Raw genomic sequence first — 22,905 nt, forward strand, 5'->3', positions numbered from 1 at the left:
AGAACATAATAGAAAGGACGTTGAAGACGAGAACGATAATAAGCACGGAAACAACATTATTCACACAATGACGAGCAATAATGTAACCAAGCTAGAATTTCACCTTGGAAAGGATGATTGGGAAATGTACGCCGAACGTCTTGAGTTATATTTCGTAGCTAACGATGTGAAGGAAGAGAAACAAGCCGCGGTATTGCTAACAAAAATAAGCGCCGACACTTATAAACTTGTTCGAGATTTGTGCGCACCAGATAAGCCAAGTACGAAGACATTCAAGGACTTGGTGAAATTAATAAACGACCATCTGAACCCGAAGCCGTTGGAGACGATGGAAAGGTGCAAATTTCATAAAGCGCAACAAACAGAAACAGAGACAGTAGCCGAGTTCGCGGCAAGATTGAAAAGTTTAGCAATTACTTGTAATTTCGGTGATGTTTCGATAGCATTGAGAGATCAATTTGTATGCGGACTAAAAGATCACGCGACAAAGACTTTACTGTTCCGTGAAGATAAACTAACGTTCGAGACAGCGTATAGATTAGCAACTACATTGGAAGCAGCGGAGAAAAATGCATCTTCGACTGATAAAACGAATCCAACGACAGAGACGACAAAAGAATTGGTGAATAAGATTCACACGAAACCAAATGACCGACAATTCCAGTCCCGGGGAAGAGGCTCTTATAGTGGCAAACGGGGCAGCCGACGATACAACGCAAACCAGGGGACCAAGGGCAATCGAGAGGCGAGCAGTAACGCGAATCCAAAACGCTCATCAGCATGCTACTGTTGAGGAAAAAATAATCACTGGGCACGTGATTGTCATCATCGGCAGAGTACGTGCAATACGTGTCATAAGAAGGGACACCTGTCAACAGTATGCAGAGCGAAAGGGTCAATTCAACAGTTGCAACGAGATTCAGAACGGGAGGAAGAGCAACAAGATGACTACGACTTCTACGCGATGACCATCGGCGAGAGAATTAGCGGTAACATGAAGCGTTCTAATGTAAATATGATAGCAGATCCTATGTATTTAGAGGTAATGATTAATGGTAAAGCGATAAGAATGGAAATCGATACAGGCTCGTATGTAACGGTGATCTCTAGGAAAGATAAAGATAAATATCTCCCAGAATGCAAAATTGAAAAGAGTAACATGTCATTGAATGCGTACGGTAAAGTTCCACTGGAACACGAAGGAATAATGAATAATTTAAATGTAAAATTGGGCAAACGAAGTGCAACTCTTAAAATGAGAGTTATGAAAGGTAACGGTCCGATTTTAATTGGTAGGCAATGGTTAAAAGCACTAGGATTATGGCCGTTAGAAATTAATAATAAATTATTGGATTGCAACAAAATTAATTTGAACGTAACGAGAGATTTCGCAACAAAGTTCCCAAAATTGTTTGGAAAGGGTCCAGGTTGTTATAACAAGGGGATGTTAAAATTAAGAATTAAAGAAGATGCAAAGCCTGTAGCATTAAAAGCGAGACATTTACCTTTTGCATTAGCGAGTAAAGTGGTAGACGAATTAACAAGGTTAGTCTCATTAGGTCATCTTGAGAAGATTGACGTTAGCGAATGGGCGACACCGGTCGTGCCAGTAATAAAATCGGATGGATCAGTTAGGATCTGTGGCAATTTCAAATTGACCTTAAATCCGTGTTTAATTAAAGATAGACACCCGATACCACTGATCGATGAGATTTTTATAGCGTTAAGAAACGGCAAAACGTTTTCACAGATTGATCTCCAGCATGCTTACATGCAAATTCCAGTAGAAGAAAGCAGTCGGGATTACTTAACTATTATAACGCATAAAGGTCTCTACCGATACACGAAAATGACGGAAGGTATAGCATCGGGCCCGGGAGATTTCCAACGGAAAATCGAACAATGTATAGCGGGAATTGAAGGCGTAATTGCGTATCTTGATAACATATACTGCACAGGAAAAAATGACGAAGATCATTTGAAAGCGCTATATGCGGTATTTGAAAGACTTGAGCAATGTGGATTTCATGTAAATATAAACAAGTGTGAGTTTTTCAAGGAGAAATTAGATATATTGGGTTTTGTTATTGATAAAAACGGGCTACATAAATCACAAACAAAAGTAAAAGCAATGACACACGCCCCAATTCCTGAAGAAAAAAAGCAACTAGAATCTTTTATTGGTCTAATTACATATTACGCGAGGTTCTTACCGAATAGAGCTGAAAAATTAAAACCACTTTATGATTGTGCAAAGCTTGAAACTTTCAAATGGACGGCAGATTGTCAGAAAGCGTTTGACTGGGTCAAAAAAGAATTGATTTCACCGCGGGTATTAGCACATTATGATCCGAACGAAGACTTAATTTTAGCATGCGATGCTTCAACATACGGATTAGGCGCGATACTTTCGCATCGGTACAAAGTACAAAGACGGGACAGAGAAGCCAATAGCGTTTGCATCAAAAGTTATACCGAAAAACGAGTTAAGTCGTGCGATCATTGATAAAGAAGCAAGTGCGATTGTGTTTGGTTTCAAGAAATTTTACAATTATGTCTACGGAAAAGAAATCACGTTAAGGACAGATCATAAACCTTTAGTTTATATCTTCGGTCCGAAACAAGAAATTCCATTAACGGTAGCCAGCCGATTACAAAGGTGGGCATATTTCTTATCTAGATTTACATATGAGATAGAGTATATAAAATCACAGGAAAATAGTAACTGTGATGCACTCTCGAGACTTCCAATCAATGACAGCACTCCGATATTTGACAACGAATTCACAGCGATAAACTACGTAGCGGAATCGTTAAACACGATAACTGCGATAGAAATTGCGAAAGAGACAAAAAAGGATAAGCGGTTGAGTAGTATAATTCGATATATAAATGGTACATGGCCAATGGTAAGCGAGATGAATGAGTACGAGAAAAAATTCTATACGAAACGAGAAGAATTGTGTGTCGAAAAAGAATGTTTATTGTGGGGATATCGCATAGTGGTTCCAGAGTCAGTGAAAAACAGCGTATTAAGTGAATTACACGCCTCACATTTTGGGATGGTAAAAATGAAAATGTTGGCAAGAAGTTACGTGTGGTGACCAAATATAGACAAAGACATTGAAAATGTCGCGGCAGAATGTAAAGTGTGTGTACAAGAGTGAAAGAAACCAAGTAATGTTCCACTAAACCCATGGCCGTACCCAGATCATTGTTGGAGTAGAATACATATTGATTTTTTGGGTCCATTCCACGGACATACATTTATGATAATTATAGATGCTTATTCAAAGTGGGCGGAAGTTGTCGACATGAATAAATGCACAACGGTATCGAGAGTTATTGAAGAGTTTAAAAAAGTTTTAGTCAGATTCGGATTACCAAAGCATTTAGTCACCGACAATGGTACGCAATTTACAAGCAAAGAATTTAGAGATTTCTGTACAAGCAACGGGATCAAACAAAGCTTCACAGCACCGCATCATCCAGCAACAAATGGTGCAGCTGAGAACTTTGTGGGAACCTTTAAAAATAAAGTCGATAAAATTATGCAAAGCGGGAAATCTCTTGATTATGCTGTTAATCTTTTTTTATTTGATTATAGATCCATTGAACATTGCACAACTGGTAGATCACTAGCGTTCATGATGTATAAGCGTGAGATAAGAACGCGTTTTGATTTAATTAAACCAAGTGTTACAGATCACGTAGAGAAACGACAATTAGCGCAAGTGAAAAATAAACACGGCAATCGAAATGTTGAATTCCATACAGGTGACACGGTAATGGTTGACGACTTTAGTGTTAGAAGCAATAAACGTGTAAAAGGCACGATAATAGAAAAATTATCACCGGTAACATTCAAAGTGGAAATCGCACCTGATAAAATATGGAAACGACATGTCGATCAGATTGTTCGATTCCGAGCGGCAACTGATGATAGCGATAAAGGTACAGCGGTACCAGCAAGCAAACCTGACGTTGCATTGCGACAATCGGAGCGTTTAAAAAACAAATGTATTTCAAAATAAAAAGGGAGGAGTTGTAATATATCCGGGCTCCTAACGAGCGAATACGCTACTGTACGACACGTCGGCACGGGAGCGTGTGCTCCGAGAGTCAGATTGCTCACGGAAGTCGAGCGTGACACACGTTTAAAATTTTGGTCAATATATACAATTATCGTTCACGAATCAGTTACTTTATTACCGATCCCAAACATAACAGTAACAAAAAATGCATTTTTCTCGAAAAGGGGTAAAAAGGAAAGAATAAAAATAAACATGAAATGTTCGTGGGATGTCCCTCTGCATTCTCAAAAAAGAGATTTCTTAGTACTCTTTGGAACTTTTCTATGTCCAGGTTTTCTCTGATTCGGCCCACTGTGCGCTATTTCGTAAGAGGGTCGTAATGAATAGTGTATTAACAATAAAAAAAGTTTGAAGTTGTTTATTGTATAATTACAGGGGCTACCGCCCCTCCCCGCAAGCTGAGGTAGGTGGGCGTGGACCTTGGTTCGTGTGAAAAGTTGCAAACCCGGACCGTACTCCATAATTATACAATAGACAATTCCAAATTTCTCCTGTCGTTAATACACTATTCATTACAATACCCTTACAAAGCGTGAGAGAGTAAGAGAGAACGTGAGAAAGTAAGAGAGAGCATAAAAGAAAGTTAGAGAGCGAGAGAAAACGTGAGGGAGCGTAAAAAAGCAACAGAAAGCGTGAGAGAGCGTAAGAAAGCGAGAGGAAGAGTGAGAGAGCGTGAGAAAGCGACAGAAAGTGTGAGAGAGCGACAGGAAGTGTGAGAGAGCGTAAGAAAGCGACAGAAAGCGTGAGAGAGCGACAGGAAGGGTAAGAGAGCGAGAGGAAGCGTGAGAAAACGTAAGAAAGCGACAGAAAGCGTGAGAGAGTAATAAGAAGCGTGAGAAAGTGTGAGAAAGCGACGGAAAGCGTGAGAAAGCGACAGGAAGCGTGAGAGAGCGAGAGGAAACGTGAGAGAGCGTAAGAAAGCGACAAAAAGTGTGAGAGAGCGACAGGAAGCGTGAGAGAGCGAGAGGTAGCGTGAGAGAGCGACAGGAAGCGTGAGAGAGCGAGAAAGAGCATAAGAGAGTGTTCAGTCGCTTATTCGCTCAGACGTATCAATTAATAACTTACCAACTATTGCGAATATCGCAAAATAGTAGAAGACTTTTGTGTTTGTCTTGATCCCTTCTTTCTTCTCAAGAGCATTGGCTACAGTGCGATGGGCACCCTGTGCGTGTGCGTGTGCATGCGCGTGCGCGTGTACGTGTGTGCGTGTGCGTGTGCGTGTGCGTGCGCGTGTACGTACGCGTGCGTGCGTGTGTGTGTGTGTGTGTGTGTGCGTGCGCGCGCGTGTGTGTGTGTGTGTGCGCGTGTGCGTGTGTGCGTGCGCGCGCGCGTACCGAGTATATATATATATATATATATATATATATATATATTGGGCTACTAAAGATCTATACTCGGACCATAAATGGCGTTTTTACTTTAGTTTGTGAAGGATATCAACGAAAGACTAGGATTTTGGTTGAACTGCTTTGGTCTTTATTCGATACAATCGGTAGCGGCACGCGAGACACAGCCCGGTTCGGAGCCGGCAGCCGACTGACTGATCGGCGACGCGCGGGCCGACGCGCGGTGTTGCCGTCGTCGTCGAGTACATGACAGTTTGATTATGTATCATAACGGTTTTCATTCTCTTATTATTAAATAATATTTGTCGTTTTCATGATGTCTATTGCAAAGATAATATTGATAAAGAAAATAAAGTACATTTCGAAAATTTTAGTTACCCAGTTATAGAATATTTAGTAAGTATGGATTATATTTTAGAGGGAATTTGTTTAATTTCGACCTATAATTTTCACATTTATCAATAAAGCGGGTTTTGTTATAATTTTTTATTTATTAATTCGTGTATTTACAGAAAAATACAATTTAGTATCAAAGATACGTATATTCTACCTCTAGATAGCCATTTTATTTATGCCAAATTAATAAGTACGTATGACAAATTTATTACACCAATGCCATCATATAGTTTGAATGGAACAACGTAAACATTTAAAATATTAAGTTTTGAAAAAATAATCTTAGGGCTAGCTCAAACTAAAGTTTAAAAAAATTTACTTACACCAACGTTAAAACTGGTGGAAAAAATATGACCTCAATTTAACTATAAGTCGGATCTCAACATTGGTACAACCTTTGATTCTTTAAATTAATGTAAAAAGAAGGTTGGCGTGACATAAAACGTTGGATACCAACATTAAATGTGTTTATGTCAACGTCGGGCAAACGTCAAAATGCCGCTTGGATTTAAAAATACCGCGCATTACTCTTGTGCGCCGCATTTCATTCTTGGAATTTTCTTAAAAGCAGGAACAAAAGAAAAAATACTTTTGGAAGTAAAAAGTGGTAAATAATTTTAGTATTATTATTTTCCAAAATTCTTTGCTTTGTCAGTGAAAAATTAACACAGGTTGTATTTTTGACCAAACTGACATTTATTCTTACGTTAACTCGACGTTTCGACACTGGTTTTGTATCCTTATCAAGAGATTTCTAAAAGTATACAAAACGAAGTCGTTACAAGCATGTTGTTACAGGAACGAATGTCGCACGAGAAACAATCAAGGAAATATCTACCTATCTCATATTGTTCGCAAATTGCATTAGCCACCCACAAAGTTCTTGCAGTTCTACTAACATTGTCAAATCTTAAAAAAGTCGCACTCCAGAGCGAGCCGCAGTCATGATGTGAACGGAACCGACCGGTGACACGTCGTTCCGGATCGAAAGACAGCGACTGACTAATCGCCGATATATAAATAAACGACTGTATAGGTCAAACAAATAAAAATAACGCTTAGAGAGTAATTATTACGTGGCTCTTATGATTCTATCGTATAGCGGATTGAGATTCTCAGTGTCTTTTTTTAAATTGATCGTGTTCTTTTGTTCTTTTTTTATGTAAAACATCTCTGCAATCTCCCTCTTCCTTACATTTCTCTCTCTATGCATAATTTCCGTATCGGACCATTTAAAATTATGCCCGTGTGTAAGTCGGTGCTTGCTAACAACGGAGTGTTTATTCACATCTTTTTTGATGTCACCTAAATGTTCCTTCACACGAGTTTCCAAATGTCTTAGGGTTTGTCCAATATAAGAAACGTTACAGTCATTACATTCGATTTTGTAGACCACTCCTGTTTCTTTCATATTTTCGAGCTTATCTTTGCCCCGTTTTATAATTGAATCCAGCTTTTTGGGGATCGTGTAAAGGACATCCAAGCCACATCGGTTTACAGTCCGGCGAATATTCTCACTAAGACCTTTAATGTAAGGAAGCGCAATGTATTTCCGGGCGTCGAAAGTATTGCTTACATTATTACAGTCGGTGATGTTATTGCGATGTTTTAATTCTTTTAATCTGTTGTTAATTTGCTTATCAATCAGCTCTTCTGGGAAGCAATTATTCCTAAGGATGTCCCTCACAATTTTAATATTAGAACTGTGAAATTGTTTATCCGAAAGTAAAATTGCATGGTCAACAAGGCTTGTGATTGTATTATATTTGTATTTCAGTGGATGGTTGGAAAAGTAATTTACATATCGGCCCGAGAACGTGGGTTTCCTGTGCCAATTAGTCAAAAGCCTGTTGCCATTTTTGATGATGAGAGTATCTAGAAAGGGGATGGTTCCATTTACCTCCAATTCGTGAGTAAATTTTAAACGGGGTGATAGTTATTAAACACGTCAAGGACATCCCCAATTTTATCCTTAGGAATTATGGCAATAACATCATCGACATAACGGCGGAAAAACGACAAAGAAAAATTAAGCATAGCAAGACAGTGGGTCTCTAAATCCTCCATCACGATATCCGCTAATATTGGTGAAAGCGGAGATCCCATCGGACTGCCAAAGATCTGTTCATATGTGTCACCATTAAAACTGAAACTCGTAGATCCCAGTACCAGCTCAATAGCATGCAAAAATTGCGGCAAATTAAGCTTCGTGTTACCAGAGATATCCTGTCAACGTTTTTCTATTCCTCTGAGAACTAACTCCTTCGGGATGTTGGTGAAAAGAGCCGTTACATCGAGGGAAACGAGTACCTCATCAGTATTAATCTCAATGTCATTGATTTCTCTTACAAAAGACCAACTGTCCTTGATGTGAGACTTAGGTGGGCGAATAGAGTGATGCAAGATACTGTGGAGAAAGGACGCTACGTTATATAAGGGACTTCCCAAAGCCGAAACAATAATCCGTAGCGGAAAACCATTTTTATGGATCTTTGGCAGCCCGTAACAACGTGGGAGATTACCGTTGGTGCAATTTAAACGCTTGTAGTCCGTGTCCTCGATAATGCCACTGTCTCGCCACGATCTGACAAGTTCATTTAATTTCAAGGAAATTTGTCTAATAGGATCTTTCTTTAATTTTTTGTACGTGGACTCGTCTTTAAGTAAATCAGTCATTTTTGTCAAGTATTCATCCCTGTCCATAATAACCCCTTTCTAGATATTCTCATCATCAAAAATGGCAACAGGCTTTTGACTAATTGGCACAGGAAACCCACATTCTCGGGCCGATATGTAAATTACTTTTCCAACCATCCACTGAAATACAAATATAATACAATCACAAGCCTTGTTGACCATGCAATTTTACTTTCGGATAAACAATTTCACAGTTCTAATATTAAAATTGTGAGGGACATCCTTAGGAATAATTGCTTCCCAGAAGAGCTGATTGATAAGCAAATTAACAACAGATTAAAAGAATTAAAACATTGCAATAACATCACCGACTGTAATAATGTAAGCAATACTTTCGACGCCCGGAAATACATTGCGCTTCCTTACATTAAAGGTCTTAGTGAGAATATTCGCCGGACTGTAAACCGATGTGGCTTGGATGTCCTTTACACGATCCCCAAAAAGCTGGATTCAATTATAAAACGGGGCAAAGATAAGCTCGAAAATATGAAAGAAACAGGAGTGGTCTACAAAATCGAATGTAATGACTGTAACGTTTCTTATATTGGACAAACCCTAAGACATTTGGAAACTCGTGTGAAGGAACATTTAGGTGACATCAAAAAAGATGTGAATAAACACTCCGTTGTTAGCAAGCACCGACTTACACACGGGCATAATTTTAAATGGTCCGATACGGAAATTATGCATAGAGAGAGAAATGTAAGGAAGAGGGAGATTGCAGAGATGTTTTACATAAAAAAAGAACAAAAGAACACGATCAATTTAAAAAAAGACACTGAGAATCTCAATCCGCTATACGATAGAATCATAAGAGCCACGTAATAATTACTCTCTAAGCGTTATTTTTATTTGTTTGACCTATACAGTCGTTTATTTATATATCGGCGATTAGTCAGTCGTTGTCTTTCGATCCGGAACGACGTGTCACCGGTCGGTTCCGTTCACATCATGACTGCGGCTCGCTCTAGAGTGCGACTTTTTTAAGATTTGACAATGTTAGTAGAACTGCAAGAACTTTGTGGGTGGCTAATGCAATTTGCGAACAATATGAGATAGGTAGATATTTCCTTGATTGTTTCTCGTGCGACATTCGTTCCTGTAACAACATGCTTGTAACGACTTCGTTTTGTATACTTTTAGAAATCTCTTGATAAGGACACAAAACCAGTGTCGAAACGTCGAGTTAACGTAAGAATAAATGTCAGTTTGGTCAAAAATACAACCTGTGTTAGTATTATTAATTTGTTGCTTTGGCAGAATTCTAGATCGGCGGAATGCTATTTCAAAGACGTGTTACTCAAACAATACTTTGTTTAGCACTGTCAAACAAACGCAAAAATAAAGCAGATCCGAAGGTTCAAGGTCAACGCCAGTTTGAAATTTAAAACCATTTAAAATTGAAAATCATTTAAGGGGGGAGCCTCATGTAACCAGTCAAAAAAATAAAAAAAAATTTTATTATAATATCTCTAGAATATGTTCCCAAAGTTCCAGAGCGAAATTTGAACTTGAAATAGGCAATTTTATACCTGAGCGTTACGCAAGTAAAGCGCGCGCTCCGAGAACTTGAAACTTTAAACGCGTTTTTCTCAAAACCATGTTTTTCAAATTGGCGTGCAAGATTATTTACAAACTATTCGACCAATCGACTTGTCCTTTGGCATGCATGTAGATAACTAAATACAATTGTGTGTAAACCTACTTGTTTAGTCATTTTATCAAATTAAATAACTTTTATTGCATAATTAAGGCCAAAATTTTTTCCGTAAAAATCGAATTTTTTTCCGTTTTGTTATTTTTTCAATTTTGCATTTTTTACTGAACAAATAGGTTTACCGACAATGGTAACTTATAATAAAAGTAAAAAAAATTTGTATTTTTGATTCAATGATTAATTGCAGGCGCAATGCTGCATGCCAATTGTAAAGTCCGGCGCTGTGGCCTTTGAGAATAGGCTTTGTTGCTAATTATAAATAACGAATTTTGCAATGAAAAATATTTTTTTACATCTACAAATGTTGCTAAAACCATTACCCAAGTTTCAATAAGTTTCATTTTAATGAGTCTTTAAAAAAAAATCCAGAAAATTGCCTTGTTTTCAGCGTTTTACATAAGGCTTGTAGCTAGTAATTATGGTACATATTTTCCTTTACACAGTCAGCCCAAAATAACTTTTGACTGATCTTGATGTTGACTTTGACCTTCAAAGAGTTCAAAGTCATTTATCTTTCTCGTCGCTCGTTGCTTATTAAGAAGTTATTAACAAAACAATTTGGTAATTATTTAGATTAACATACCCATCTTCAATATCAACCAACTATTATCTGCTTTAACAAGGGGTAAAAAAGTGTATGCGTGGATGCAGTGGGTTCCGCTCCCCTGCGGGGGGAGGTCCACCTCCAAAAAACTAACCTAACCCAATTGTTGTGTGAGTGGAAAAATGTATGTGTAATTATACATGTGTGATCCGCCCACACAACAATTGGGTTGGGTTATGCTAGGTTAGTTTTTTTGGGGGTGGAGCTCTCCGCAAGGAGGCGAAACTCACTGCATCCACGCATACACTTTTCCTCCCGCTTCGTTAAAGCAGATAATAGTTGGTCCACTCACACAACATTCTTTTGTTTTGTACACAAACGTGTCGAATAAGTATAATCATATTGGAGATTTATTTTAGGGTAAAGGTGCAAATATTTACCTTGTTTTGTTAATAACTTTGTAATGAACAATGAGCGACGGAAAAGGTCAATGACCTTGAACTCCTTGAAGGTCAAAATCAACATCAAGGTCAGTCAAGTGTCATTTGGGGTTAACTGTGTAAAGGGAAATATTTACTTTTATAATTTTAATTAATTTTATAATTTTTAATTTTATAAATTTTTTTCTTATTTTTTAGTGCTTCATATCTTGGAAATACCTTACAACAAGCCAATAGTAGAAAGTCAATCACATTCACACCTGCACAACGTGACACAAGTGGCCTTAAATTATAAAGGTGATCGACAATTGGCATTAATAGATGTCAATAAAGATTTATTTTTAATTGCAATAAGGACAACAAGCTCTGGAAGAATATGCAAAATAGGTATGTGATATATGCATTGTATACATGTATAATTATTAAATATGTAATTACTAATAAAATTAACTTAAATGTAATTACTAATATGTATGTATGTATGTATGTATGTATGTGTATGTATGTAAGTCATTTATTGCTATTCCCCGTAGGGTTTACAATCTTTTGACAGTGGCGTTTTAAAGGGACGTACCCAACCCTGTATACAAGACACCTCTCTTGTTCTTAACATAAATCTAGTCAAGTGGCGTTTTCTAGGGACGTACCCAACCCTTTACAATGACAACACTTTCCTAACCCGTCCTGACCATAGCGGCCTTTAACATTCTAGCGCCCTTTCTCCCTTTCTCGCCCCTTTTTCTTGCCCTTTTCCCTCTCCTCGTCTGTCCATTTCCCTCCTTCCCTACCTCACCTACTTCATCTCCTCCTGCTCTTGCGTTCCCCTTTCTTTTTTGCTCTCTCTTCCATCACCCTTCGCACCCTTCCTCTCTTTCTGCCCTCTTTTCGCCTTTCTTCCCTGCTCCTGCTTCACCTCAACCGCCTTCCTATCGTCCCTCAGCCCGCTGCTTCCTCTTTCTGTCCGCTCCACAGTGGGCCAGAAGTCCACTATGGTTGGCCAAAATGCAATTTTTTGAACTTACATGAAATCAAACATATATGATATTATATATTTATGTACACTTTCCTACACTAAATGCTAAAAAGGTTTTCGAGGTTGCTGAATTCGAATCCGTACTCAAAATTCAGAAATTCAAAATGGCGGATCCAATATGGCAGACAAAATTGCTAAAAATGCTCCGATTGTGTAGCAATTTGATACTAAAACGTTTTCGAGGTTGCTGAATTCGAATCCGTACTCAAAATTCAGAAATTCGAAATGGCGGATCCAATATAGCAGACGAAATTGCTAAAAATGCTCTGATTGTGTAGCAATTTGATACTAAAAGGTTTTCGAGGTTGCTGAATTCGAATCCGTACTCAAAATTCAGAAATTCAAAATGGCGGATTTAATATGGCGGACGAAATTGCTAAAAATGCTCCGATTGTGTAGCAAGTTGATACTAAAAGGTTTTCGAAGTTGCTGAATTCGAATCCGTACTCAAAATTCAGAAATTCAAAATGGCGGATCCAATATGGTACTTACACAATAAAAAGATATGATTATGTAATTAAAACGCCTGCAGTTTGCCTACAAAATCTGTAGTTTCTGGGGCCTACCACGAGGAAGTTACAGTGCGATTTCAGACCCCTTAATTACCGTATCAATAATTCGGGGTGCTTTATTAAAATGAGTCCCCTCGCCTCTCATTGTATTCGAGGTGCTTTGTTAAAGTGAGTCCTCTCGCCTCTCACTGTATTCGGGGTGCTTTCTGAGTGAGTCCCCTCGCCTCTCACGTTATTTAAAAAAAAACCTTCAGAAATCAATGCACAGTGGGCCAGGAGATTCAGTTCCGTGCGTGGCCAAAAGTAACAAACCCATTTAAAATGGCTAATCCAATGTGGCGAACAATTATTTCGACTTTGCTGGATTAAAAATTTTCAACATGAAACATTTAGTAATATTAATATTATTATTACTATTATTATTAATAATTTTTGGGGGGTTTTTTGTTTTTTTGTTGGTTTTTGGCATTTTATATTTGTTTTTTTCTTACTATATCTTAATCATAAGTTGACTTAAAAATAAATTAATATGAAAATAGTTTATCGTGAATTTTTAAACTAGTAATTATCAAAGGTTTTTTTATCGGATAACTCTATGCTATCAAGTAGTTGATTAAACGTATCAAATCCAGTATTTTTTTCAGCGACATCTTCTGTTGTACTACCATCATTATCACTATCCTGTTCTTCTTCATCTGCATTGATCAAAAGTAATTACGTCACTTCTGTTGGCAACGGTATATAATCGTTTTCTTTTACTCATTCGAGATGTCATACTCATGTTAGATACTATTGGATCGGAGGTGTCCATTACTCAATAAAATAAATCTTCTAAGTTTGTTTTCCTGCTGAAATGTCTACTGTGACTAATTGTAAGTCTGAAATGTCTGTAATCCTTATTACGAGATTCGGACGCCTCTTCTCCAAACATTCCTACTGGTAAGATAGAGTGCCTTATTATATCTCCAGAATGAATCAATATTTTATGAATTGTCGATGGCATGGGAAACCATGAATAAAGTTAGACATATAACTGTGCAGTATTTGTACAGAATTCTTCGAATTTTTTTACATCAATTGGTAGTTGGCATGAAAGAGTAATTAAAATAATCTTGAAATTATGTACCAAGCGGTGATCAATTTGTAAGCAATCAGCGAAAATATCTGCATTTTTAAATGCTCTGCGTGCTGTATTGCCGTCGTTAGTATTACCACTGCCACCAGCTTTTGGCTTATCAACTATCAGGCCTAATTTATCATGCAGAGATTTTTGTACTTGAACTTTTTGTTCTGCCAACAGTTTTTTTTCTTCAGGAGTTTTCACCTGCCATTTTTTGATATTAATTCGATACGCTATATGCAAACAGCATTCAAAATACCTAATCCAGGCATGTAATGCGCTAACTCCATACTGAAGTGAATTAGGATCAAGAAGAAACTTGTTTGTTTGTCCAGAGATGTTCTGAAAATCATTGAAATTCTTTGGAGTTGATTTACAAATAGGGCAACTTTGTGAGGACTTGGTATTTGTTAAAATATTAAGTACTTTCCCATCAATCAAAGTTAAATGCAGAGAAAAATGAATTACCACCTTCTGACCCGCACTTAATACCACCTCAAAAAATTTTAATTCATCGATTTGCTTTTGAATTTCAGCTTTCTGAGATAGAATAACTTCCGTTGATTCTTTAATAAAATGTAATTTAACTAGACGACAAAATCTTGGAGATTGTGAGGAATGATTGTACCAAACTATCTTTCCATTTTCCGTTGTTAATTGCAAGGATATAAGTGTTGTAGCAAAAATATTTTCATCGCTGAAATCATTGTCATCTGAACTGTTTTTAAAACGCTGTTTATACCTTGAGTGCCCACTGCTACCATCAAACTCCCAGGAACATGTTAAAACTAATTCTACTTCCGTTAATTTACACGTATCCATGATTCGAAATAAGATTTCTTTTTGCATTTCAACTATTCGCTTGCCTGTATGATTTAATAATGACTGAAGAGAAACCTGTGCTATGTGTTCATTGATAACGATTGTATCCTTTGATGGTCTTTAAAGGCTCTTAGTTTCTGTTATCTTATTATAAGCAGGCCAAATATTAGCTCCAGACGAATTTGACACTCTCGACGAATAGCGTTATATACTTCTTTTGATAAAGACTGATGGTCTAATAAGAAAACTAAAGCCTCTAACGGAGTTTTCATAATGATTGGAGTCTCTTTAGTATGCATTAATTTTTTTATTTTAGTAGCTCGAGAAGGACTCTTCGTAAGATCATCGAGTACTGTCCTAAGATAATTCTTTTTAGACATAGTAGCTGCATGACGTGCTGCTAAAATAAGTCTTTGGGGATCATGAGCATTACTAAAACTAATCGCAGAAATTTCTCGTCTTTTCGATCGATTATATTTATCTGGATAATCAAGAGGTCTTCTACCAGTACTTATTTTTATTTTTTTAGGGATAAAATCAGGTACAACGAATTCTGAATCAAGCCAGTCTTTATTCTTTAAAAAAAATCTGTCAGTTTTTCTACATGCGGCATTAAATCTGATATTGCGCTTTGCTTTGAGTGTAGATAATGCAAGCTTGAGGCGATCCAGATTTTCACCATCTAAATTATTAACATTTTTACCAAGTTTAGATAATATGTACGTGAAGACTAAATCTATGTCTGATGATTTTGAAAGCTGCTCAATAATTTCTCGTTTACTGAAATTCATTTTCTTACAATCACAAAATACCGTACCGGGTTATAACACTTGATCTGCATAAAAGTCTCGAACTCGGCTGGGGGTCCCCCTTGTAATAGGGATCGTGGATGATTTTCACATGCAAGAAAGATTCGCCGCCTAGCGGCGGCGCCTCGCACTAAGTTTGCCGCATGTATGTACTAGAGAGCCTCGTAGGGAGAGAGTGGCGAACTCGTCACGTGACCCCTTTTCCTCTGATTGGTCGCGGCCGTTAAACAATCAGAGGAAAGGGAGTCACGTGACGAGTTTGCCACTCTCTCCCTACGAGGCTCTCTAGTATATACATGTAACACAATACACAAAGAAAATGATGAAACATAAATTAGTTAGTTGTAAGTGTTCTATTGAAATCCTCTCCCTGCAAGACTCACGTAAAAGAGAATATGAGCTTAAGATATCTTGAGATGTGACATCGCACCACGAATGAATTCAAAATCGACAATTTTAAAACACTATTCTTATTAATTTTGAAATAAATTTGAAAAAATCTTGAAGACAGTTCTTAGAATCTTTTAGGTTACCATGTATTTCAGTCAGTGCGACTTACAGTATCAAATATATAATTTTTCTCAGTCATTGTAATTAAAAGGCGCAAAAAGGCGCATATTCAAGTTATAGTATACATCTTTACGAGCAATTTGATATATCATACGATTGATTTTAGAGTGGAAGCTCAGGGAAGGTTTTATTTGAAATTGAACAAGTGCACTATAAAATTTTAAAAAATTAGTTTCATCAAACGAAAAAAGTCAATGTAGCATAAGGAACTTCATGTATTATATAAAAATAACTTTATTTGTTTAATTTAAAAAAATAAAAATATACTCCTATGACATTTGATTAGATAAGATTCATAGCAAAGGGTGTACGAAAGTTATAGAACGTTTAGATTTGCAAACACTTTTTTTTACATTCAAGTCCTTCCACAAACAATTTCAATCAACATAAAGAAAAACTATTTTAGCATTTAGTGTAGGAAAGTGTATATAAATATATAATATCATATATGTTTGATTTCATGTAAGTTCAAAAAATTGCATTTCGGCCAACCATAGTGGACTTCTGGCCCACTGTGCGCTCTTCCGAACTTCTTCCCTTTTTGCCTCCTCTTTTACTTGCCCTTTGCCTTCACTCTGCTTTCCTTCACCCTTTTATTCTTTCTTCCGCTCTTCTGCCTCCCTTCACCTTTCTTCTCCCCTTCTATTCTTCCTCCGCCTTCACCCTCTTCTCTCTCTTTCCCTCGCTTTTTTATTTCGCTCTCCTTCACTTCCGCTGTCTTTCCCATTCTCTGCGTCTCCGCTTCTCCACTCTGCCTTCCGTTTAAACAACACGTGCAATCCTGCGCTCACCTCGCACCATCGATATCTCTACCCTCCATCGATCTATCGATCCTTTCACTCGCCGCTCCTTTGTTGCTGCATTACTGCGTGCTGTAAATCCGCCTTGTCTATTCTCCTGTCGCCTCTTCCGTCGTCTCTCCCTACCGTCGGTAACTCCTCCCTCCGTCTTACCGACCTGCGCTCCTGTCCTCTGTTTCATTCCCGCTCTATATTCTCCCTATCCCTGCATCCTGCAGTGGGGCCAATCTGCCCATAGCTCCCTGCTCAGCCCGCTCGGTAAAGGTCTATCCAAACAAACTTGGATAGGTGCATAACCATATGCATAAAGAAACGGATTGGTCTATTTCCTTATGCACATGCATATGGACCAATCAATTCTCTTATGCTTATGTTTATGGGCTTATGCAAGTTTGTGTGGATATAGCTTAAAGCAAGGAGCACACACTTCTGCACAACGCATAATGCGTAAGCATAAGAAAATTGATTGGTCTATTTCCTTATGCACATGTGTATGGACCAATCAATTTTCTTATGCTTACGCATTATGCGTTGTGCAGAAGTGTGTGCTCCCCGCTTAACGACACTCGGTCCTCAGTTCCATCACCAACTTCTCCCTCCAATCCATCCAATCCATCCTCTTACCACGTGATGTCCGCGTGTCGATCAACGAGCAAACGCATCCGCTCTCATATCGCGGGCAACACTCCGCGCCTTTTCGCATCCACTAGTGATCCTCTAAGGAGTGATCGGAATAATTGTCGCCATTTGTCTCAAAACCGGAAGTGGTATGTTCAGCGGCAAAATTCAAACGTGTTTCAATGCAAATGTGTATATTTTATATAATTAGACATAATCGACGCGCGCTACGCGCGTGTTATTTAGCTTTAATTGTACAATTCCTATTACATTATAGTAATAACTTAACCTATTGATACACAAACTGTCAAAACAAGTGATGATAACAACATTTAACAACATTTCTGCAGATCGCAGAAATGTTTCCAAATGTTGACAAGGAAGTTATCAAATCAGTATATGATGCCAATCACGGCAAGAAAGACATTACAATTAATTTGTTGCTTCAGATGTGCGAATAAGTCCTAATTTTCTACGCAGCTAGAATGCCATATACGTAACTTTATCGTATCCTTCGTTAATGGACATTTTTTTCCTTTGGAATGTAAGATGATGTACGAAATTCTAATTTGTAATACTTCCATACGTAATAATATATATTAAGGTCGAACATTCTTTGAATATGTGAAATAATGAAATATTTCTCTTCCGAAGAAACATATTATATTTTAATTGAATATAACATTGAATTATTCTTACAATTAGTCAATTTTGTTACGTATATGTTATTGTTATTTTAGAGTTTATATTATCTTTTTCTCTCCTCATATTTCCATATACATGAGTATTTATTTATTCAATTGCGTTATATATTACATGATTTACTGGTCTCTGTATATAATTTAAATACATATTGCGCGTTCTACAAAATTGTAAAAAGATATACGCTTAATTAATATTTGCACACATAAATTGTAATAAATATCAAATATATATACATAATTTGTACAATTATTCATATCGAAGAAATAGAATAAGCCGAAAGTGTCAGAAAATTTCGAAAATTTTATACATAAGCAGCGAAACGACTGTAGCTACAGAAATAATTAACAGTGAATGTGTATTTTTTACTGTTAAGTTGCAGGGCATAGAGTTGTTTTTAGATTTACATTTCTCGTTCTTCGTCAGCTTGTGATCCACATCGGTGTCCGCTTCGTAAATCAAGTGCCTCGACTCCACCTCGGCGTGATCAAATTCCGCGGGAATAATCCACGTTTTTACCTGTTTTAAATTGGAACAGATCAGTTTAATTGTTTTTATATTACCACTAATAAATGTACTACTGTAATGTAATGAGATCTTACCATTATTTACGGGTATTTCTTCCTGTGCTTCTTGCGATGTTTCATTAAAAATTTCATGAGCAGGAATATTCCTTGATTCATCATCTTCTTCAGATGTATTTACTGGTATCAGACGATCACCAAAAATAATTGGAACTGCTGTAGATTTCAAGCGGCATTTAATTACCTCCTCGTGTTTTTTCCCACATCTTGTCTGAGAAATGAATCTGAAAAAAATATGGAGCAATTTAATTAGAAAAATAAGGAATAACAATAAAATATAGATTATTTTTGTGTATTAAAACTTTGTTATTTTTATTAATTCTATTTAGTCCTTAAAAATAATAAGTAATAGTTAATAGTAAAAATGATAAGTAATAATTAATACTTATAGTGATCTTTTTTTATAAAAAATGCAAAGAACATTAACTTTTAAATAAGCAAAATTCATTTTAAAACTTTTTCTTATCATTAATATCCATTTCTACCAATGCAGATTAACTTTGACTTTGGCTTAACTTACCTTTTATCTTTCTCTAATTTCAAGAACTAGAAAAAGATGAAAAGTATATAATAAATATATTATGTTTGTACCATACTTACTGAACACAATGTCGAACTCACTCCAGGAACCCAGTCTGCACGGTTAACATTAGCGATCCACAGTTTTCTTCTTTTCTCTTCTCGTGGGAATCTACACATTTGGAAGCCTTTGCTCGATGAGTTCGTACAATAATCCGCACTGCAATCGTCATATTTCTTTTTCTGTAAATAAAACGTACGTATTTATAAATAATTGTATAGGTTATGTGATATGTTAAGCTACATGCAAATTATGACTGTAGTTGTTTTTTTTCTTTACATTTTTTCAGCATAGCGTAAAATAACATGGGTCAACGCCATCAACGCATAATATAAGAAACGTATCAGTTACGACGTTATATGCTTACCTAATAGATGCCTCGGGTTGAGATCGATACTTTCACGCATTCACACTCACTTAGAGTCACGTAAAAATCGGTAAAAATAATCGTAGAAATAAAGATCAGCGGCGAAGAAAAGCACGAAATCACGCATTCTCTCATGTATTACCGCCATAACTGATCGCAGCCCAGTCTGCCCAGTCTGTATGGCTGTCTCTCTTACTCGCTCGCTCTTTCTCTCTCTGTTTCCGGTTTTGAGACAAATGGCCGCCGACCAATAGAAAACGATACCGCTTATTCCGATCACTCCCTGGAGGATCACTAGCATCCACTTGCCGGTGCCGACCTCTGCCTGCGGAGGCGGGCACCTCCATCCGCCCTCGTGTCTCCACGCCACCAAAGCTGTAGTCCTCCTTTCTACCGTCTGGCTCGTAATCCACAACCTTTCCCCCTCCTCCTCTCATCCTCATCGCCTCTTCTTCCTTCCCCGCTTCTTAACCTCCAAACTAACACAACTCGCCGACTTTCTACCACAGCTCTTTAATTACTCCATCCCCAAGTCCTCCTCCACTTCCTCAGCCTCCTCAGATACCTAACCCCCACCTTCTCCAACACACCACCTCAATCCCCCTGACTTTATCCCTTGTCAGGAGCCTTTTCCTTTCTCCATGTAATAACTAATAAAATTAACAATTCATAGATGTTAATGACAACTTATTTTTATTATAATGGACGACTTTATTATAAATAATAAATGAACTAATTAGATAAAAAAAAATTGATCCGAGATTGCCTCCGCCGAGCGCGATCATGTCAAGGTCTCGAATATTTCCAATTTCTGACTGCACACGCTGGCGCGTTCGCTGGTGGAATTGTCGCACTTTTATTGTATCTCGTTGCTCTAAGCAGGTATCAAGAGACACGATAGTGTTCCGCGTCAAGTATACGTTCAGCGAGACAGACCGTATATCTTTACGCGAGTCGAGTTTTTGAGATCTCAATAACGACTGAACCGATCAAGTTCCGAATAGGCTAATTCGATAGCTTGGGTTTGAATTACATAACAAAAGTGTTTTTATTTTATTTCTACGTGCGGAGATATTGCGACGCAAAGTTCAAACCTGGAAATTTACATTTAAAAAACGTCATTATCACTCAAAAAATTCTTGTCCCTTTCATATTTTCGGCGACAAATCTTGATTTTCTCTTGATTTCTAATCAGAAATTTGCGTTTATCAACCACGCTCGCATTATTATCGACCCTGCAGGTAAATCAGACCGTAATAAGTCAAATCGGGAGAAAGATTTTTATTTATGTCATTCGAGCTGAAGTGAGACTGATTGATTGAGCTTTATTAGCCTTCTCTACTTTTTACATCAAATGTCTTTACATCAATTCTTCTACATGAGGTACAATATATTCTTTTAACATACGTTTAAATGGTTCGATTCTTTCACATTGCTTTAATTCTGTCGGTAGGGCGTTATACATATTCAAACCTCCATAAAACAAACTTTTTTGCCTGCTTTTTGTTCTATAAAATTGTATTGCAATACTCCCGGTCTGTCTTGTTTGCCTGCCACTCACATCTCCTACTATTTCTATCCTACTACTTAAATGTTTTAGTATTATGCCTCTTACTATCTTAAAAATAAAAATGCATACATTGTACAGCAGCCTCTTACATTCATAAACCTAAGGGTTTGCAACATCAATTCTATCTTAGTATATCGCGAGCATTGTAAAATAACTCATGGCACGGTTTTGTGTTACTTGCAGTCAATTCAGTTGCGTTTCACCTATGCCCACTAACATCGTTGCACAATATTCAAAATGAGACGCTTTGATTTACTTATACACAATACATCTAGAGTGTACCGATATATCATTTCCTATTATAGAATATGAATATGAATAGTCAGAAAACTCACTTTTCTCCTTATTTTCTTTAACATGTAATTACAGTGATCATTCCAGTGGAGTTTACTATCAATCATTACACCCAGATGTTTTATTTTCTTCACACATACTATTACAGTACCAAATTTTTCACTATTATGTTTGTTTTTATTTCTTTTCTTATACATTTAGCTATCATATATTTGGTCTTATCTGCATTTTTAACATATTTACATTCATCCATTCTTCAACTATACCGAACACCATATTTAGTCTCATTTCTAATTCCTCATAGCTTTTCCCTGTTACACTTGCAGTCGTGTCATCTGCAAATAACTTAAATATACTTTCCTTCGGACTTTAACTATATCATTTATATACACAATAAATAATAGAGGTCCTAATACGGATTCCTGTGGCGCGCCAATCTGTATCAATTATTTTAGAACATATATTATTGAATCTAACTTGCTGCTTTCTATTAGTTAAATACGATCCATTCTAATATAATTCTTTTTATTCCATACTGATATAATTTTTCCACTAATCTTACTCTACCTACTGTCTCGAATACTCTCTTATGATCCAGAAGTATCACTCTCACCATGTTTTTTTCCTCAACTATCAACTTCCAGTTCTTGATAATACTTTGAATTGCTATCTCACATGACATGCTGTTTCCTAAATTCTGTTGGTGTTCGGTTATTATTTTATTATCTTCTAGAAATTTTTCCAACTGTTTTTTTTTTACAACTAACTCTAAAACTTTTTTATATATCGGTAACATGTAACATATTGATCGGGCTATACTCGCTCGGTTTTTTTGGTTTATTTATCTTTGGTATCGATATTATCGTGGATGTTTTCCGTTTCTCTGGACATTTACCTGTACTAACAATAAGTGAATCATTTATCACCCCTACAAACTCATGTTTTATCCCATGTAGCACCATTTTTAGTATATTACTATTTATCCCTTCCTCTGTTCCGTTCTTTTGTAGCAGTTCCCTAACAATTTGTTCTAAATCTTTTGCACTAATTGCTCAAAATTTTCATAATTCATCATAATTTCCTTATTCTCAATTACATAAATAGGTCTCCTACTTGTGCCTTTTATCCCCCTGTTATTAGATTTCACAATGTTACTAATACTGTTATGTTGGGCGTTCCCAATATTGTCAGGATTCGCGCGCGGTCGCGACGGCCACAACGTAATGCTTGGCGTAGTCGCGAGCGGGCGCGACAAGTACCGATGAGGCGTGCGAATCGGAGCCGATGTAT

The 22,905-nt window shown here is 37.1% G+C and overlaps 3 protein-coding genes across 3 annotated transcripts in view; 2 read left to right on the top strand and 1 right to left on the bottom strand.

Moving 5' to 3' along the window:
- Positions 1-67: 67 nt before the first annotated feature.
- On the top strand, positions 68-3,642 carry LOC139815415 (uncharacterized). Its single transcript, XM_071782344.1, has 6 exons — positions 68-752; positions 879-1,271; positions 1,518-1,859; positions 1,959-2,045; positions 3,283-3,408; positions 3,608-3,642. Exons 1-6 carry the CDS (start codon positions 68-70, stop codon positions 3,640-3,642), a joined length of 1,668 nt encoding a protein of 555 aa, XP_071638445.1.
- A 7,843-nt stretch (positions 3,643-11,485) lies between these two features.
- LOC139815465 (intraflagellar transport protein 80 homolog) overlaps positions 11,486-22,905 on the top strand; it is a 218,282-nt gene continuing 206,862 nt past the window's right edge. Inside the window, exon 1 of the mRNA XM_071782400.1 lies at positions 11,486-11,621. The gene's annotated coding sequence lies outside the window, so the exon portion shown is untranslated. The remainder of the gene's footprint in view (positions 11,622-22,905) is intronic.
- LOC139815463 (uncharacterized) lies at positions 11,771-19,628 on the bottom strand. Its single transcript, XM_071782399.1, has 2 exons — positions 19,405-19,628; positions 11,771-19,028 (listed from the first exon to the last, which is right to left on the bottom strand). The coding sequence occupies exon 2, from the start codon at positions 14,746-14,748 to the stop codon at positions 13,801-13,803; it is 948 nt and encodes a 315-aa protein (XP_071638500.1). The 5' UTR covers positions 14,749-19,028; positions 19,405-19,628; the 3' UTR covers positions 11,771-13,800.

Source organism: Temnothorax longispinosus, chromosome 6, assembly GCF_030848805.1.
Source record: "Temnothorax longispinosus isolate EJ_2023e chromosome 6, Tlon_JGU_v1, whole genome shotgun sequence".
Taxonomy (NCBI): domain Eukaryota; kingdom Metazoa; phylum Arthropoda; class Insecta; order Hymenoptera; family Formicidae; genus Temnothorax; species Temnothorax longispinosus.

Excerpts from the sequence above, each read along its gene's own strand:
- LOC139815415 (XM_071782344.1), top strand. The coding sequence starts at position 68 with ATGACGAGCAATAATGTAACCAAGCTAGAATTTCACCTTGGAAAGGAT. Across the intron at positions 1,860-1,958 it reads ATACACGAAAATGACGGAAG|GAAAAAATGACGAAGATCAT; the intron begins GTATAGCATCGG and ends TATACTGCACAG. Across the intron at positions 3,409-3,607 it reads GCATTTAGTCACCGACAATG|ATCCATTGAACATTGCACAA; the intron begins GTACGCAATTTA and ends ATTTGATTATAG.
- LOC139815463 (XM_071782399.1), bottom strand. The coding sequence starts at position 14,748 with ATGCAAAAAGAAATCTTATTTCGAATCATGGATACGTGTAAATTAACG.